This window comes from Equus caballus, chromosome 1 (assembly GCF_041296265.1).
Source record: "Equus caballus isolate H_3958 breed thoroughbred chromosome 1, TB-T2T, whole genome shotgun sequence".
Classification (NCBI taxonomy): Eukaryota; Metazoa; Chordata; class Mammalia; order Perissodactyla; family Equidae; genus Equus; species Equus caballus.
Genome location: NC_091684.1, coordinates 33,306,919 through 33,327,404, shown reverse-complemented (window position 1 = coordinate 33,327,404; position 20,486 = coordinate 33,306,919). Strand labels below are relative to the sequence as shown.

General features: G+C 42.6%; 1 protein-coding gene across 2 annotated transcripts in view; it reads right to left on the bottom strand.

Annotated features, from left to right (window-relative positions):
* Positions 1–20,486, bottom strand: part of PIK3AP1 (phosphoinositide-3-kinase adaptor protein 1) — a 112,082-nt gene that overhangs the window by 82,561 nt on the left and 9,035 nt on the right. Inside the window, exon 1 of one of the 2 annotated variants that reach the window (XM_023641719.2) lies at positions 15,200–15,476. The exons of the other annotated variant lie outside the window; for it this stretch is intronic. Within the exon in view, the coding sequence (XP_023497487.1) occupies positions 15,200–15,461 (262 nt within the window). The 5' untranslated portion in view covers positions 15,462–15,476. Of the gene's footprint in view, positions 1–15,199; positions 15,477–20,486 lie in introns of those variants that run through there. 2 annotated transcript variants of the gene reach the window in all.

The window sequence follows — 20,486 nt, the reverse complement described above, 5'->3', positions numbered from 1 at the left end:
CACCCCAAATGATAAAGGAAAGCTCCCCCATATGCTCCTAATAGTCAGGTGTTGTGAAAAGCAAGAAAAGGCAGCTCTTGAAGGTTCTCAGTTATTCTTTTCCATTCAAGAGCATTGATATAGCTAGTCAGATAACATGAGCTGGGGTGGAGGGGTATGTTCAAAGAGTTGACAAAATATCCTATATGCCTAGAAGTGAGAAATCTTGTATATTAAGTGAGATAACATGTGGGGAAGATGCTGGACCAGGAATGGATGCTGGTTTCATCTCAAGTCATGCCAACTCCAGTGGAGCGGGGATGGATGCTTAGAACCCTGCGTGAGACCAATGCTGAGGCCAATCCCAGCTCCATGAGAAAAGATGGCTTGATCCATTAACAAAGTCTGATCTGGGAGCAGGCAGGCTGCACTGTACAATATGTCCCACTATACAAGACCATGGGAGAGGGAGGAGGGAGATACATGCCACTGAGTTACCTGGAAGGGTGTGTAGAAATAATCAAAAAGAACATCCCAATGCATTCAAAGATCAATAAGCCCATGTCAGCAATCTTAAGAAAAATTCTGAGGCATAAGTGGCAGAATTTAAGACAGAATTTAAGACCTTTCAAATGGCTGGAAAAAAAATAAGAGCCAACGAAACAGATTCCATGTTAGAAAAAACATGTACCAAGTGTAAAAACTGGAAACCTAAGTATGATCATAGAAAGCAAAGATCAGAGGATTTGAGGTGACACTCTCCAACAGATTGCCACATTGCCAATTAACAAGACAAACTGAAGATTAGGTTCAAATCTTTTTGTAAGAATTGAAGAGCCTAACCCATATATGCGTTGCAACCACACCAGAGTTCTTGGCTTTTCATTTGTTTTTGCTTTTTTTAAAGATCAGTAGGAAGATGGCAACCTCCCTGACACAGCCTCCTGGTAATGATGCAGACATGTGGCTTTTGTGGTCAAAGGAAGCGAAGAATGTCATTTTGAGCATCTTAGAGCTGTAGACTTAACTGCTTTTGAAAAATATAAATAAATACATCCACAAAAGCCACAAAATTCAGCTTGTGAGTTATTTATATTTTGATTTTTTTTCAGAGTTTCTTAGATGACCGATGTTGAATCTAAAATGATCCCAGCGTGGTTTTGGGTGGTCATTCCAGTGGTCATCAAACTCAAGACACAGAAACCTATCACGGGTGTGAATTAAGCAGCTTATTGCAAGAATTGGGTTGCAGGCCTACGATGAATAGAGAGAAATTCAGAAGGTTTATATATATCTCTGACTTCTTGAGGCTGATCTCAAGAAGGATTAACATGCCCTGAGAATATGGAGCAGGATAGAGAATGGGGCCTGGGGGACAGAGAGGGTGCCTGAGCAGGCGGGGGTCTAGAGACCCCACATATGTACATGCTAACCCCAGGAGCTCCATATCCACCTGTTTAATACATTGGGGGTATACATAGGTTTTGTTCAGAGGTTCTGCTACTAACAAAAAAAAAATCTAAGAAATAGTCCAATAACATTGCAGAAGTCAGCAGGGGCAAGATGGCAGAGAGCTTTGTACTGTCATTTTAAGGAATCTGAACTTTATCCTATGGTCAATGGTTCCCCATTTGAGTTTCGGGGAAATCATTTCGGCAGTTTAGTGGAGGACGGGCGGGAGAGTATGAGATGGAAACAAGAGACCAGTTAGGAGCTGTCTTTGAGCTAAGACAAAAAGCAAGCTGCAAACAAAGTGTATACCATAATCTACTTCACAAAAAAATTTCCAAGTGGTTATATGCTATAAATTCACAGAAAGGATCAATTAATTGAGAAAATCAAGTCACAGAAAAATATGTACACGATGACTCTATTTATGGTGAAAAAAATGTGTTTTGTAAATTCATAAAAATGGACTGGAAAGATACACACCAAACCGTTTATAATAGTTCCCTCTATGGAAGAGAATGAGGATTTAGGGAAGCTGATGAATAGTTTCATTTTTTCCTCTCAGATTTCTGATTGTTAGAAAAAATTGTTTATAACTAGCATGTATTACCTTTATAATTTTTAAGAGATTTCTAAAACTTAAAAAAAGACTACCATAAAATAAAGTATATAGTTTCTGTGACAAGAAATGATTAAGATTTAAAAACAAATCAGTAGCTATGAGAATGAAAAGGGAAGAAAAACGCAGCTGACAGAAAGGCAGACACAAGCCTGGGTGAAGGGGGGCGGGGGGAGAACAGGGGGGCATGTGTTTCCATTCATGATCTCAGTTACATTGCCTGATAACACTGTGGGGAGGGCATTTTCACTGCATTTTACAGATAACTAAATGGAGCCTCAAAGAGCCTTGCCCCCAGACTCACAGCTGGTTACCAGAGCCACGCCTAGCACCCTGGCCCACCTGACTCCAAATCTCAGACTTACCGCCTCAGCCAACTGATTTCCTTCATATCCAGAGCCTTCTTAACTGCCTTTTCTGTGCTCAAGTCCTGACCCCATGCAGCAGTGGAGAACTAGGGAGCCGGTTCTGACAACACCGGGTGGGCCACGGGGAGACCAGACAGGCTGAAACACCCACCCAGATGCTGAAACTGACCATTAACAGATGAACGCCCACACGCCAACTTAGCGGGGGAGGATTCTCGAGAGCAGGGCCCACGTTTTCTACAGAATCTATAATGCCTCCGCTGCGTCTAACATAGCCCTAAGTCCTCACTAAATTCACTGTGGGTGTTTAATAAATATATATTAACAGGAGGGCAGCAGGATCAGCTGAAGCAAATACGAAACTGCATTTGATTCCTTATTTAGATCATGAGTGTTCTGAAAGCATTTTTTTTCCTCAACAATTCAGGATGTGGGCAGTCAATGTGCATTTGTGACAGATGATGACTGTGACCCTACCCATAACAGGTTTCTGTGTCTTGAGTTTGATGAGCACTGGAAGAGAGTAATTGAATCACTGTCATAAAGCTGCTTCAGTTGAAAAGTAACTATAATATCTGTGCTCCAAGACTTCAGCCAAACAATCAACTAAGAGGACAGCATTTACGCAGATCTCTGGTGCCCACGCTGTGCTGGGCACGATGGGGAATCCCATGGCGTGATAACATGTGGGCCCTACTCCTAAGGAACTTACACGCTAGCTGAGAGCCAAACAAATTCAGGAAATGATTAGACATGAGTGTTATCTGTGGATCCTGTAAATGAGTTCCACAGGAGTCCAGAGACAGGAGAAACCACGGGCACTAGAATCTAAAGAGGAGGGACTTGGACGGTGGGGTAAAGGATGGAAACAAAAGACAGGGCTTCCCCCAGTGTCTTAGGAACCTAATGGCGTTTCACAGTATTCACAAAAGCACTATAGTTCTCATGCTATTTACACCCCAGCAGGGTGTGGCTGCTTGGCCAGAACTATTTAATACACTGACCACCCCTCTGTTTATGTGCCAGGTGGCCATTGCAGATTTAGAAGCGAAGAACCCCACTCCATCCCAACACCCCTTGGGGTTTCCACTGTTTATTCAGTAGGCAACACTGCTCCTTCCAGCCAACCATCATTCCCCACCCACGCTGGAGAGAGGCCTGTGCAAACACACCACCTGAGATCTCTAAGGTACATTAGTTACTGCTGGTAAATGGGGGTTGGAGATAAGAATCAAAGGGCAAGGATAAGATGTCAGAGGAACTTAGCAACTGATGCTATCTCAATAAAATACTCACACAAGCCTATGGAAATTTATTATAATATTTTATCAGAAAATCCGGTTGTCATATGGGTTCCATTTCTCATTTAAGTAGGATCTCTATACGTTTAGTTCTATGTCCAACTGAAATTGGGGAAAAGGCTGCCTCAAAAAGTAGGGTCAGGGGCCGGTCCCGTGGCCGAGTGGTTAAGTTCGTGTGCTCTGCTTCGGAGCCCAGGGTTTTGCCGGTTCGGATCCTGGGCATGGACATGGCACCACTCATCAGGCCATGTTGAGGTGGCATCCCACACGCCACAACTAGAAGGACCCACAACTAAAATACACAACTATGTACTGGGGGGATCTGGGGAGAAAAAGAAAAAAAGAAAAAAAAGAAAGATTGGCAACAGTTGTTAGCTCAGGTGCCAATCTTAAAAAAAAAAAAACTAGGGTCAGCTCTTTAGCTGGACTGAAACAATCTCTCCAAATGTCATTTTCGTTATTTTGCTCCCCCAGCCAACAAAAGGCCCTCTAAGATAAGCAGGGCAAGGCTCTTTATCCTAACATTGAAGGCCCTTATCCCACTGACTCAAGTTGACTTTGATAACCTTTTTCTCCCCCCACTATTCCTCCTCTTCCACTTCTTAACCCAAATTGTGCTTTCCTACCCCTCTGCACTGCCCATGGAGTTCCTCCATCCTGGGATGTCATTCCCTCCCATTCTCATCAACGCCTCTTAAAAGACAACCCTCTACTTCAGTGCTATCACCTCTATGAAGTTTTCAACCCACCACCCTGTTGACAGTGCTTTCTTATTTTCTGACTTCAATGCACGCCGGCCCCACAGCAGCATCTTCTGCTCTCAGGTACTGAATTCACCCACTAGGCTGCTTCCTCTCCCTCCACTCCACAATCAAGAACCAATCAAGTCCTGCTGGTTCTGCCTGCTCATCACCCCTTCAAAGTGTCCCTTCCTCTCCATTTCCACCGCCTCTGTTCAGCTCTGGCCCATATTGCCTCTGCCCTGAAGGATGCAATAGCCTCCTGATTGCTCTCCAGCCTCTAGCCCTGCCCACACAGCCACCAGACTGAACTTACCGAAAATCAACTCTGATCACGTCAGACCCTGACTTTCGAAACTTCAGTGTCTCCCCATGGCCTTCAGAGCAAAGTCTATGCTGCTTACATAAATAGGAGGTTTTTCAGGATCTGATCTCCCCACCAGCTTTCCTTTGAAAGATCTAGACCAGTGGTTCTCAAACGTTAGTGCCCATCAGAATCACCCAGGGGATTTGTTAAAAAATTCATATTCCTAGTCCGTTCCACACAGACATTCTGGTTCATTAGATAACCGGTAGGGCCCAGGAACATGAATATTTACAAAAATATGAGGTTCAAACTATTTGATCCTACATCAAAACCAAAAATATATGGTTCTGATGCAGGTATTCTGAGGATCAGACTTTGAGAACACCTGAGAGAGACTTTGTAAAAATAGGACTGCCATTGAATGCAGACGAGGGGCTTGGGAACAAACCTGGGGCTCCACGTGCCATTGGGCACGTAACTTAATGTTTCTGGGCCTCACCGGCAAAATGGAGATAATAATAGATTCTATGTCAGAGGTTAAGATTAAATGAGATCATCATTGTAAAACAGTTAGCACAGTATTTAACACTGTAAACATGCCACAACTGGTGGTGGTGGTTGCTGCTGTGGCTGTTGGTATTATCATTGGGAAAGAAGCTGAAGGAAAACAGTACAAAGCAACACGGTCCAGGCTTTTAATTCAGTGTCTGTGGGTTGGAAAGGGCTTTAGGGATTCCTTCTTCAGCATGGTTGGCAGATGTTTATCCAACGTTAGCCTGCCTGAAGGGTTAGTGACAGGGCCTCTGGCCACCACCTCCTGAGGTAGCCTGCTCCATTGTTAAGCCATTCCAGGTATTAATGTTCTTCCTTAAATCTTGTAGAATTCTGCTTGTCAGTTGCCACTGTCCACGAATCCTAATGTGCCCTTCCTAGCAGCATCAAACAGCACCGTTCTTCCTTCCTCAGAACAGTCCCTCTGTTTGAAGGTTATTATCATGTCTCTCCTTGGTGTTTTCTTCTTTAGGAAGACAGCAAAGAATAGTGTAGGAAACCGATTTCAGAGTCAGAGGCCTTGGCTTTTGTCTCTAACCAGCTGGGAATCTCTAGGCAAGTCATTTGACAACGCTGAGCCTCAGTTTCACTCTAGCCCCCAAATCTATAATTCTATGATTAAACATCCTCAGGTTATTTCCTCTGTTCCTCAGGCACCCGCATGTTTCCAGAGCCCTCAGCATGGCTGTCATGTTTTGCATTCCTTGACAGGAACAGAACGGCAACACCCCTTTGGCAAAATTCCTGATCCCTCCACTCTCACCCAGTGGTCTGAATGGAAGCCACGAAGATTTTAGAAATTCCACACCCCAGGTTATCAAGATGGGCCATTCATGGTCCTCCAATCCCCTGGCCACAGTGAATTGGCCTAGAATGAGGCACCTGACCCAAGTTCACCTAATTAGACTCTACTCTGCAATTTTTACATTTTGGACCAGAGAGAATAGTATCAATTCCTCTCTGGAGCTGCAATTGGAAGGAGTGAGGTGTGGCAGCTCCTAGGGGCTGTAATTCCCCTTCTTGGAGACATCTCATCAGAGAATGACACCAACATGCAAACAGACAGAAGGGAGAGGTTCAAGTCCTTGGTTCCCTGTTATCTCTGAGGGCCAACTACACTCCTACCCTTCCCATAGTTGGGTTAATTCCTCTTTTGCCCAGGTTGGGGTTCTTTCCTTACAAATAAACAAGTCCAGAATAATACACTCACCTTTCTAAGCAGGCCTCAGATGGAGAGAGCTCTGGCTTGTCTGTCCCCCAGCATCCCCCCAACCTAACTCTCCATTCCCCTACCTTCTGCCAACAGCTACTGCAGATGGCTAACTAGAGTCTATGTATAATACAAGAAGGGATGTCACTTCTTCCGGTCTGGCCATGGTTCTGAAGGGCCACTCAGGACTGCATCTTAGAGCACTCGTGCCACCTTGCTGGTTCACATTGAGTACGTGGTCACTTCAAACCCCCAGCTGTTTTTCACGTAAACCACGGAAGCCAGGACTTTCCCTCTGCCATGCTACAGTTGTATAGTTCAGTTTGTTTTGTTTTGAGGGAACGAGATTTCGGAACTAATTGCACTAATTTAATACTTAGCCTTGTTAAATGTTATATGTGGGATTGGGCCTGTCAAGACTTTTTTGACTGGAGCCTATCATCAGTGGCCAAGCTTCCCAACTGGTCTACCAAATGGAATGGGTCACAGATGTACCAGGATATCTATTCCCTTGGTTCTCTGCTTGGCAGTACCAAGCTTGGGGCTCTGAACCCCTGTCAGCGGCTTCCAACTCTAGCAGCCTTATCATTTTCTGAGTATTCCTATTTCAAGTCCTTGCAGTTATGGTAACATAGGAAAGCTGTTTTTCACAACATAAAACTATTCACTAACTAAATGCTCATTTACAAAATTAGTCCCCACTTAAACACCTCTGCTTGCTTGATCTTGGTGTATATTCTCCTCATCCATCAAGTCATGTTTTCATTGCTTGTATCTCTCCCAGATTTAGGATTTATCCACAATAAACCACAAATACAATGTGATTTGGTTATTCAGGGTAATTCTAGATTTCGCAAAAGATGCATAATTTTACAAAGTTGATGAAAGCGATGTTGGAAAATTGTTTGCGTCCCAAGTAAAGCCGCTGTCAGTTGGAAAGGTTACCAACTGGACAGCAGAAAGTCCACAGGGATGCGGCCCGATAATCAAAAGTGAATGACAAGGAATATATGATGATAGAGAGGAGGACTTGAAAACCGTCAAAGTCAAATGCGTTTTGAATTATATTTCAATACAACTGTTTTAAAAAAGTCAAACATGAACTAAGGAACGTCATCTTCTGCTGGCTTAAAACTATGTCAAGAAAATGTACTCAACCCCTCATGCATAATACCCAGCAACAGTTCATTCAGTCTTTGTGTAGTTTGAGAATTAGCTTAAAGCTAAAATTATAATCAAAACTGTGTTAATATAAAAATAAACTTATTTTCTTGGGGCCGGCCTGGTGGCATAGTGGTTGGGTTCACACACACTGCTTCAGGGGCCTGGGGTTCGCCAGTTTGGGTCCTGGCCGTGGACCTAGACACTGCTCATCAGGCCATGCTGTGGTGGCATCCCACATAGAAGAACTAGAAGGACCTACAACTAGGGTATACAGCTATGTACTGGGGCTCTGGGGAAAAAAATAAAATAAAAAGAAGAAGATTGGCAACAGACGTTAGCTCAGGGCCAATCTTCCTCACCAAAAAAAAAAAAAAAAAAATTATGTTCTTAATTTTTAGTTTTGCTTTTCAAAATAAAGTCCCCATAAAAATTTTTTTTAAATGTTTACTATGAAATTTTAACCCCTACTTAAGTATAGCCAATGTTGGGGCCCAGGGCAGGCCACTCCAAAATATCCCACAACGGCATATTGATGATTTTGAATTAAAGTTACTTGAGAAGCAAAAAGGGCATTCTGACCTTCCTCCCTCTGTTCCCCCTGAGAGTAGGAAATAAATCTCCCCTTTGAAAGGTGCTCTCCCTCTGTCCTTATCCAGAGCCAGGGGATTCAGGGCTGAGAAGACGATATAACCAACTTTGTTCATTTTCTACCTCAAACCCAAACTCTGTTTAAATTCCTAATTACATACCTCAAACCTAAGTTTCTTTGTCAGGTCATTCTTCACAAATTTATGTTTTTTTGTGTGAAAAGATATATATACTGCCTGCTTTGATCACTCTCCAAACATCATTTCTCTATGATCTCCAATATGAACATATTAAATTGCGTTTTTTCCCCTGTTAGTCTGGCCTTATGTCATTTTTATTATTGGTTCAGGCATAAGAAGACTGGAAGGGTAGAAGGGGGAATTTCTCTCTCCCCAACACCACTTCACCTGACTTTTTCCCAGAATCAGTCGTCTTTGGGTTATGAGGGCCACCTAAACTTGCATCACTGTCATTGTTGCAACTTTCATCCATTGCTCCTTGCCCTGTCCACCACAGAAACACAGAAAAGTCACACCCCTTGCTTTTCCACGTGACAGGACTTCAAAGCTCTGAAGACAGTCTCCATGGTTCCAGTGAAACTTCTTTTCCCCACAACAGCTTATTTACTTCAACCATTTATCATCTGACAGAATTTGAAATTTCCTCATTCAGTCATTTAACAATTTATTGAGGGCCTACTATGTATCGAGCATTGCTCTAGGCACTGGGAACACAGCAGTGAACAAAATCTCCATTCTCCTGAGGCTTACATTCTACTGAAGGAACAATAAACTCAATGAGCGAAAGGATGGAAAAGTGAGTGGATGGATGGACGGAGGGATGGATGGGTGGATGAGCATCGGTATGTGCCTCCCATTGAAATGGTGAACACACCTCCAGCTAAGCTGACCGATGCAGCGTAGAGAAGCAGCCTCTTCTCTGATACTGATACTTCTGTTCATAAGCCTTCATGCGGCGTTTACCTTTTTTGGAGGTGACATTGCTCTGTTGACCATGTTTAGCTTGCCTTCAACTAAAACCACCAGATCTTCTTCCAAATGCTACTCTTAGAATATATATCCCTTTATCTGGTTTTTGTACAACTATTTGATTATTTTCTTGGACCCTGAGAAGGATTTTATATTGATCCTTATTAGTTTTCAACTTATCTTTAGCCCATCCTTCCAACCAATACACATTCAGGTGAACTAGAATGTGAAACTTTGAAATTGTGGGAACATGTGAATATATACACACCAACATCACTGCTGTCTACAAACTTAAGGAAAGAAGCAAAACGCTCATTTTAAAATTGAGTGCTTAAGGGGCTGGCCCAGTGGCATAGCGGTTAAGTTCACACGTTCTGTCTTGGCAGCCCAGGGTTCACAGGTTTGGATCCCAGGCACAGACCTAGCACCATTTGTCAAGCCTCGCTGTGGCGGCACCTCACATAAAGCAGAGGAAGATTGCCACAGATGTTAGCTCAGTGACAGTCTTCCTCAAGCAAAAAGAGAAAGATTGGCAACATATGTTAGCTCAGGGCCAATCTTCCTCACACACACAAAAAAAATTGAGTGCTGGAATAAAGCTACTGTAAAATTTCAGACAGTTCTAATCACTACTCTGAGAAAATGAGTGCTCTGCCTAACCTGCCTGGAAGCCACAGTTAACTTAGGCTCTATGTTACTATGAAATGACCATGTGGTATAACATTTGCCATAACTACAAGCCATGCCTTCTCTTCTCTTTTCCAAGACGGATGCTCAGGAAACTCATTCTTTCCTTAATGGATGCTGTAGGAACTATCAAAGGGGTCCCTGGAATATCTCAGGTCCCCTTTATTATTCAAAAGGACATCCCTGGGGCCTGCCCAGTGGTGCAGCGGTTAAGTGCTCACATTCAGCTTTGGCAGCCAGGGTTCACTGGTTCGGATCCTAGGTGCGGACATGGCACCGCTTGGCAAGCCATGCTGTGGTAGGCATCCCACGTATAAAATAGAGGAAGATGGGCACAGATGTTAGCTCAGGGCCAGTGTTCCTCAGCAAAAAGAGGAGGATTGGCAGCAGTTAGCTCAGGGCTAATCTTCCTTAAAAAAAAAAAGGACATCCCTGACTCTTGCTTCTAACACTGGACACTCTTGGCATTAGGTAATTAACAGGGCAACTGGCTGTTTAATCTCTCTCTCCCTCTAGGACACATAAACTCTGAGAGAGAAGGGGTGGAGTATGACTTTTTCATCAAGTTTTACCAGGACCTTGCAGGGTGCCACCCCCATGGCAGGCATCCATAAGCTCACTAAATATTTGTTGAATATAAATATAATGAACAGTCGCATCTCTGCCACTAACTGTGTAACACTGGGCTAATCTTCTAACCCCTCTTGTTCTTACTTGTTTCATTTTAAACTAAAGGGGTTGGGCCAGATGATCCCAGAGTTTCCTTTTCTTTTCTTTTCTTTTTTTTTTCTTAGTGAGGAAGACTAGCCCTGAGCTGATATCTGTGCCAATCTTCCTCTATTTTGTATGAGGGACACTGCCATAGCATGGCTTGATGAGCGGTGTGGGATCCGAACTCACAAACCCCAGGCTGCCAAAGTGGAGTGTGCAAACTTAACCACTAAGCCACCAGGCCAGCCCCAGAATTTCCTTTTTTAATGCTAATATTCTATATTTCCATCTTGTTGACTCAGCCCTATGTCTGTTTTCCCCTTAGAGAATTTAAAGTTAGACTATTTCCAGAGTATGGGCAAGTTTTAATCATAGGAACACCCTGGACCATGGAAGGGACTGGGGCGAAACAATGTTGAAGGATTTCTATAACCTGTGGGACTCTGAATTCAAAGTGACTACAAAATAAAACACTTAGGCTGCCAAATTACTGAACGACTATTTTGGCATGACATATTTTCCTGAAAAACTTCTAACACGAAAATGCTTCACAATCACAGTTAGAGACCTTCTCTAGCAACAAACCAAGGCTTTGAGAAATGATATTCAGAAAGTTTTAGAAAATGAAAAGGGGAATCTGTTTCAGAACAAGCAACAGGTTGACTCCATTTGGAACACGAAATGCCATATCCTCAACAGAAATGTTTCCCACACTTTACATGCTCAAAAAAAAAAAAAAGAGTCAACAGCTAATGTTAATATTCTTCTATCTGCTAGTTTTGATGACAGTCTTTCTTACTGCAAGCTTTAACTACCATACAGCCTCAAACATTAGCTGTACACGCAAAAGGAAACTTATTTTAGTCCAGCCGTAAAAGTAGAGCATTTTCATTTCATCATCAGCCTCCCCTCTATTTCCTGTGTTATCAGATGTTAGAGAGGGAGCCAGCAGGCTGTGAAACTGGCAATTTGGCAGACAAAACATGCGTGTCCAACCATCATTCTTTTAAATAAGAACCTACCATGAATCTAACCTTGTAAGATTGACAGGGAGGACAGACATACACAGAAGACCTAAATCCAGCAGAAAAAGTACCAAGGAATTCCCAAAATGACAAAGCCAATTCTAGAGGTCTCCTCTGAACTCTACCGATTTCTTCCTTTTAATGATCTCCTTCAAGAAGGACACGCCCAATTTAATCTCTGCCACCAACAGATCCATACACCCCCCTCCACGGAGCAAACAATTCCAGCTATCAACTAGCTTCTGTAATAGCATACTCGATTCTTTTGTGGAACAGGCTGTCATATCTGGTACATTTTTAAGTATAAACATAGCAAAAAAAGATGCATGCTATAGACCCAGTCTTGCTTTGAATCAACTTGTGGACACATCCTGACCACGTGACCACAAGACAAACATGCTCCATGGAAGTAGCTGATGATCCAAATGGCATCAGTAGCACAGGCCCCTAAGAAAGATGCTCATGGGAGGCTTATCTTTTTCTTCAACTGGGATATTCAAAATGGGCCCAAGAGTAAGGAAAATGCACAAGAATCCATGGATGCACCCACCCATCCAGTCATCCACCATTTACTGGGCGCCTACCACATGTGAAACATTGTCAGTGAAGACCAGTATTTTCTTAAAATACGTAAACATAGTAAAAATAAAATAGGCTCCAAATGGTTTTCCCCCCACAGAAAGGGTAATTTTATCAATGATTGGTTTTACTCATTTTTCTGTATCTTGTAAAACCAACTGACTGCTGTTTAAGTCTAAATTTTACCAAACTGGCTAAATTAGGAAGTCTTCTACCCCAAAGTCCATGTGATAAACCTACTGTGGTTTCAATAATTTCTCCAATGGGCAAATAAAGAGTCATTTAGAGCATACATCATCCCATTTCCTCAGCCATCCCAGGCACACTCTCAGTCATGTGAATGGTGATGGAAACTAAATTGAAAAGCTATCAAAACATCCTGCAATAACAGGGAAATTGACAGACCCATTCTGTCATACAGATTTGCCCCCATTATCTTCCTGTGAGCCTAGATTCATAAATCTACATGCAGACCATCATAAACAGTACATGTAAAATGTTAAATACATGCATTCTTTCATTTGCACACAGATAATGGCATAATGTTATGTTCTCCTAACTCAACTTGGGACTGAACTTGGATAATGCCCATAAACAGAAAGCTATTATTATGTCATCTAAGGCTCTGTTTAAAATTCTGTTGTGAACGATAACTTGCTGGCTGAAATAATACACTGTACCTTGATGGGATTTTGAAAAATATCAGATTGAGAACCAGCAGTGAAATGTAAGATATATAAAATCACACATAGTTGGAATCATGGAATTTCATGGCTGTAAAGGTCTGAGATGTCAACTTGGGCTCTTGCCAACATCTTAAAGATGACAAGAATAGATGCAGGGTGGCCAAGTGACTTGCCCAAGATGGCACACCAGTTAGTGTCAGAGTGTGTGAAACAGACACCAAAATTCTCTTATTTCTTGTCACAAAGATTGTAGTAACCTAAGAAGACATCAGTCCAAATTTGACAAGAGTCAAATTCCATTTGACAGAAGTAAAAAGATGACTCGATGACAAGTAGCTGCTCTCTCTTTTCAGGCATTAGCCCACACGAGTCAGTGACGGTGCAGACATTAAAGCAGTAATACCAACCAATGCCACGTCGCCTCCCCTTACCCAGAAGATCAGTCTAACGAAGCCGAGAAAAAGGCCGAGAGTTTGCACAAAGGGAATTTAGCCTGAAGCTCAACCTACTCAGGTTAGCTTGGTGTAAGCCCAACTCCTTTCTCTAGATCCATAAAATCCTCATGACTCCAGCATTTTTCTCTTTTGAAATTCGTAAATGAAAGTAAAACAGGAACACAGAAAAAAATTAAAACATTGGAGAAATGTCTAAAAGTTCAAAATATCCTCCATCCACCAGAAGGAAACCACTAGCAACAATTTCTTGTGTACCCGTTTATTTATATATAGATATATATATAAGTAAATTAAAATTACATATATAATTTAAATTATAATAAAATACACACCAGATTTCAAAGACTTAGCATGAAAAAAAGGATGTAAAATATATCATTAATAATGTTTATATTGATTATATGTTGAAATGAGAATGTTTTAGATATATTGAGTTAAGTAAACCATGTTATAAAATGAATTTACCTGTTTCTTTTTACTTTTTTTTTTTTTACTGCAGCTACTAGAAAAGTTTAAATTTCACATGTGGCTCACATTATATATTTTTGGGATAGTGCTGGTCTAGAGGGGAGATACCATTACAGCATAACTATGTCTGTCTTTCTCTGCTCTATACCAGCACTCAGCACGGGCCCTCGAGAACAGTAAATACCCAGTGAGTACGCACCACATCAAAGGCTGGCTGTGGTACCTAGACAAGGCAATCACTAGGCCTTGGACTACAAGGTAGGAGGCCCTCGCCCTGACCCTAGCTCCAATCAAAAGCAGCTGTGTGACCTTGGGCAAGTCATTGAACCTGCCTAGGCCTTGTTTTCCTTATCTTTAAAATGGAGATAATAATAATGTCCGCCTGCTAGGAAACGTTCATGAACCAAATGAAATAATGTCTATAAAAGGGCTTTGAAAGGGTAAAACAGATGTCAGGTCCCTCCTAAGTTCCAGTATTCTCTTCTAGCAATAGTTCCAGGAGAAGCAAGATGCAAAGAATACCGAAAAAACAGGGTAAGAAAGTAACTGATAAAATTCCTATACCTGATATTTCCATTCCGGTGCATGTTAGAAAATTTAGACAAAGACAGGTGCAAACTTGAGATTCTCACGCTAGTGGAAACTTCGGCATTCATCACCCCCTTTCCACTGCATCTTAGCAATCACAGTTGACAGAGGGACTTGCAGATACTTTCCTTGAAGGACCACAGAAAGTCTAAGAAACTGGGAGGAGAAGCCTGTCTCTGGGTGGCTGACGAAGCAGCCCGTGGCAAATTTCACTGTGCCATCTGGGCTCACAGCTTTGTGGGAAATTCATAATCCTGGGGGACTCTGAGGCCTCAAGGGGAAAGTTCCATGGGCCCACAAGTCTATCATTGGCATGAGTCCTTGCTAATTGTTTCAGGTGCAGCTAGGAGTGTGGACATATCTTGTTCTACAAGGCAGTCAGGGAACCTGGCAAGGGAAATACAAAATCCTGAGACAGGCTATAGATTTTTAGTGACACTGAAATGGATTTTACCATCCCAGCTGGGCATGTTCTTCCCCAAATCAAAGATTATTTCAGAAGGGAAGACTGTCCAAAGAAAGCATCCTTCAGCAGGGGTCATTTAAGGAGGAGCCTTGAGGAGCCCACTGCAGAGTGAACTAACCCACATCAGAGAAAGATCAAACCCAATAACCCATGGCCACGAGACAGAAGGATGGCAGAACCAAAATAGTCCATTTCAAGAGGCGCGAGGTCTGATTCTCCCCTCAGTCTCTGCAACGCACCACAGAAGCCCCAGAAGTCAATGACTTACCATCAGCGAGGCCACCACACCAGGGGAGCGAGGAGGACACAGCAACTTCCCCTTTGCTGCAAAGGTTTGACTCTCCTCCCCTCTCTAAGGGCTGCTGCCTGTGACGTGGAAGTGAGTCACGCCATGGCCAAGCTCTGAGCCCCTGGGACCACTGCCCCGTGACCTGCCTCAGAACAGCCAACAGGGCCTGAGCTGCTGCTGGCTCCTTCAACCGAAAACCAAGGGACAGGGCCCTGGGCATGAAGCAGAGCCTCCAGAACATGGCTGCACAGCAGAACCAACTGCAGAGGCTTTCTGAAATTCAGGAATGAGACCAAGCCCCCTAGATTCTGGTTCAGTAAGTTTGGGGTGGGGCCCAGGCACCGTATTTTAAACAAAGTACAGGGGCAATGCCAATGCCCAGCCCAACTTGGGAATCTGTGGTCAGAAGAACCTGAGAAGCTTCCTGGTCGCTGATCCTTTCCCTCCCACGAGCTTTCTTCACCCCTCTTGTCTCCATGCGGAAGAGGAGGGTGGGGAGAGGAGACTAAGAGGAAAGCAAAGCAAAGTGGAGAGCGTTCTAGGGTCTGAAGGCCCTAGGCTCCAAGGTGAGCTGCTCTCAGTCCTTATGCAAGTCATTCAACCTCTCCGAACCTCAGTTTTCCCATCTGTGGAATGGCTGTAAAATCATCTAGCCACTCACGGGTGTAGGGGGAAAGCGCCCAGTGCCTTACACATGGTAACTGTCATAAAAGCATTCATTGCATTATTAGCTCTTTCCACGAGGGGAAGGAAGCATGCAGGGCGGTTCTCAAATGAGTATCTGTACAAGAGAAACTGCAAATGTGAATAACTGACTTGATCAGGCATAAAGGGAAAGAAAAACATTAAATAAACTGCAACAACAAAAACTGCATTCAGGGGGGCCCTGGATTCAGGTCACAGGGGGAGGGTGGGGAGATGCCCAGGGCAGGCCTGTATCCCCACCTCTGGGACCTCTACAGGGACACTGCTGGGGTGAAAGCAACCGAGATTCACAGAGACTTAGGCACGAAGCTGCATGACGATTTATCGCAACTTTATTTATAAAAAGAGAAAACTGGCAAAAAACCTACAGGTATTTTTTTGTTTTCTTTTGTCTTTTAACATGATGAACATGTGTTATTTCATTTCAGAAAAAAACATCCCTTTTTAAATTTAGGAAAAGACTGTGGAATTCATCTGATTAGCTGAAAGCATTTTTAAATATCTCAATTGTTTTTCTTCCAAACTCCAGATTAATATTCAGATTAGAACATTCATGTCAACAAATGGAGGCCAGACGTGGCATATCCTAAATTTTTCCCATGGGGAAAAAAGGGCAGAATACATGATAATTTTGGGTACCATCAGAACTTCTGAAGTGCAAAGGGCGCAAGGAGGGCCAAGGGAAGGCAATGTGAAAATACGTGTAACAAGCAGCAGACCAGATCTCCGCTGCAACACTGAATCACATTAGAGAAGCCGGTTTAGCGCTCCCCTTCCCCTCAACACACACACACACACACACACACACACACACACACACAATCATAAGAACTTGTGAAATAAAACTTAATATCACTCACCAACACCTTTCCCACACAGACTAACAGAATCTATTTTTGTATTCCAGTGAGATTTGCAGCAAAGAATAGAGCTCCAATAAAAAGAGGAAATAATTTCTGCGCTGTACCTGGGTTTTTCTCACTTCCTTATTTTAAAATAATCACCCAACAAATGTGAAAAATTCAGAACAATAGTATCATCTTCTACGCGTTGGGTATATATCACTGCAGACATTTGGAACTAAACTGAATCAGTTCAAAGGTTCTGGGTAATTTGCCATCTTCTTAGAAAACTTATAATGATAGATTACAACACAGGGGGCTGGAAGAAACCTTCCAAATCATCTGGTCCAACCCCATCATTTTACAGATGAAGATCTTGGGAAATAAACTGGCTGCTCCAACACACTGAAGACTCTAATTAAAACACCTGCTCGATTTTAAGGTAGCTGACAAATTTGGAGACAGGAGGTGGGAAATAAAATAAAACCTCCAAAACATTTTTTAGTGGAATAGTAATTATGAGCAATGGGCCTATTAAATGAAGAAGCAATAAGGATTGTGATCAAAGTATACCCCCACTCTGATGTCAGGATCACTTACTTCTGAAAAACTGAGAGATTAAAAGTCGCCCGAGCTAACACACTGAATCTGTGAGTAGGGCACAGGAAGAGAACTAGGGAGCTCAACCCTGAAGTCTATTGGCCTAAGCACTAAACACTGGCCTAATTTTATACCTAAACTGATGGGTGTCCAGGAGTCACCCAGATGTGATGGTGCCTCCATTTCTAGAAGAGTGGAGATTTGAGAAAATGGTCCATGCAGAACAGAGGTACATGACCACTGACCTGTCAAAGGAAGGGTAGCTTAGATCCTTGCTCACTACTCAGCGGACCCCTGACAAGCAGCATCAGTATCCCCTGGTTGATTGTTAGAAATGCAGACTCTTGGGCCCCACTCAGACCTTCTGAGTCAGAATATGCATACTGACAAGATCCCCTGGGCTTCCTGCACACAGTAAAGTTTGAGAAGCACTTGTTTAGATAACGCAGCAGCAAAAGAAAGTGTAATTGACTACCTGTAACTACATTTAATCTCAGTTTCTGGAGTAATTATCTCCACTACCAGTTCTTCTTCTAAAGCTTTTGATCTGTAAGCCTTATTTTAAATTTCAAATGGTCTAATATTTAGCCTAAATTTTAAATGGTCTCAGTGAATATCTTATCAAGTAGTCATGTTTTTTTCAAACGGTACCTGAAAGTTAAGAAAAAATATACATAAACATGCTGGGAACTTTACCATCTTCAAAGGTGACATAGATTATGAGTTGAGATCTTTTTTCCTACTATTTTCTGCCAGGTCATAGTAGGAACATGACCAGTGTTTCTGCAGTTGGGAGTTAGAAACCCCAGGGAGACCTGGAGAAGTAGGAAGACCGAATTCAGAATAGAAATATGTTCCTGGTGAAACAGAGGAACTTCAGCTCAGGGAATTTTATGATCAAAAGGCTGTGAAGGTCACACGGTGTAACCATGGTTCCAAAGCTGAATCCCTTTCTGCCACACCTGCAGTCTCCATTCACACACTACCAGTGACGTGGAACTCACCCCCTCCAAAGGCCACCCATTCCGTCTCTGCATGCTCTAATTGTTAGAAAGTCTTCCTGAAATTTGTCTCCCTAAAGCCTTCTATAGCTGTGCAATCAGTAACCCCATGATTATTGTCCCTACCATTAGTTCATCCCCATTACCGATTTTCCATCACATTTCCCACTGGGATTTTCTTTTAAACACAGAAAGTCAAAGAAACAAGTTTCAATGTATTTATTTCTCATGGGGCTGGGGTAGCTTGCATAGTGGGACATACGGAAATTTCTTTTTTTCTTTCATTCTGAGGTGCCTTAGGAAAACCTCATATGTACAAGAGGTGTATTAAAAAAACTAACACAAGTTGTAGAGAACGTAACTAAGGACATCGTTATACCAGAAACCTATTACAAAGACAGTACTGTTCCTAAACACTGTTTTAGCCCTAATCTTCCTAGGAGTCAAAGCAGGTATGAAATAGGGCAAGAAGGTGGTGCTTCAAAAATGTTTGAGACTCTCTGGCTTAGAGGAGTCATAGATTATTTGCCCCGGAAAGTGTCTTAGATCAAGTCTAATTCCCCCTCTTACAGAGAAGGAAAGTGAAACCCAAAGGGGCTAAGTGACATGCCCAATATTGGGCATCTGGTTAGCAGCAGAGCTAGGCAATGGAGCGCCCCTCCCTTGTTTTTGCTACACTGCCCTTCTTTGAGTCTTGAGTTTGTTAAGAAAGTTTGGCCAGTATAAAAATCAGAGATAGGGCAGCACACTACTGTGTTGACCAAGGGCAACGGCTATGAACACCCCAAAAGCAAACCCAAGCCTCCCTGGCACACAGAGAGACCTCAAATCATAAAATTCACAAGTCTAATACCAAATAAGAAAGTTATTTTGGAGCCATAAGCGATCCTTCCTCCTCTTCTCTTTCCTATAATTCCATTTGTCCCTATTTAGCTATTGATTCTGAACTGCAGAGATTTTCCACTAAGCAGCTTAGTTTAATCTCCCATTAAAATAATCTCTTTCTGATGAGAGCTTATTTGCTCTCAGAACAGAAACACCACCGTGAAATGCTTCATTCTTTCTGAAACACTTGAAGCTAAAGGCTCATAGCATACCAAACCATGGTTGTTAGTATAAAGTAAAATGCTATAGGCGATCAATTTATCTAGGCATCTAAACATTGGATGTATCCAAAGAATATGAAAAGAATCCCTTTCACCATCTATTTTTTAAAATAACTCCACTGTAATATTTTAAAGAACAAACTGTTAGAGCATACAGTGTGAAGTGCCAGTATAGCAACAATACATCCATAGAGCCCTGAATGATTGTTGCCGGGGGCAGGGGGCAGTCACAGATCATGATGGACCGATGCCGTGACATAAGCTCATCCGAGGAAACAACCAGTTGTGTGTCAGTTCTTTAAGTTTAAGCAGATCGCAACTCACTCAAAGCAATAAAATGCCATCATGCAAGTATGAATATGTGGTTTTTCTATCATTGTGTCCTTCTGAAGTAAAGCTAAGCAAACCCTGGAAAAACGACTAATCTGGGTCCCAGGCATTTCAGGTGAGATCTGTCATGCTAACAGTAACCATTCATGTTACAAAATAAGCTGGGATCCCACTATGTGAAGAGATCTGGTCATATTTATTGGTTTAGAGAAGCCTATTCTATACCATACTAGGTTTATGCTATACTATATCTACACTAGGTCTCTGGCATAATTACATCCTTAGTTACATTCTCTATAACTTGCGATAGTTTATTTTTTATTTTTTTAATAAAGATTGGCACCTGAGCTAACAACTGTTGCCAATCTTTTTTTTGTTATTCTTCTCCCCAAAGCCCCCCCAGTACATAGTTGTACATTCTAGTTGTAAGTGCCTCTGTTTGTGCTATGTGGGACGTCGCCTCAGCATGACCTGATGAGTGGTGCCATGTCCACACCCAGGATCCGAACCAGCAAAACCGTGGGCCACTGAAGCAGAGCGCGTGAACTTAACCACTTGGCCGTGGAGCCGGCCCCCCAGCAATAGTTTATTTTTTAATACCCCTCTTGTACACATGAGGTTTTCCTAAGGTACCTCAAGATAAAAGCATCTAGGAAGCTATTTTTAAGATCACTAAGAACCA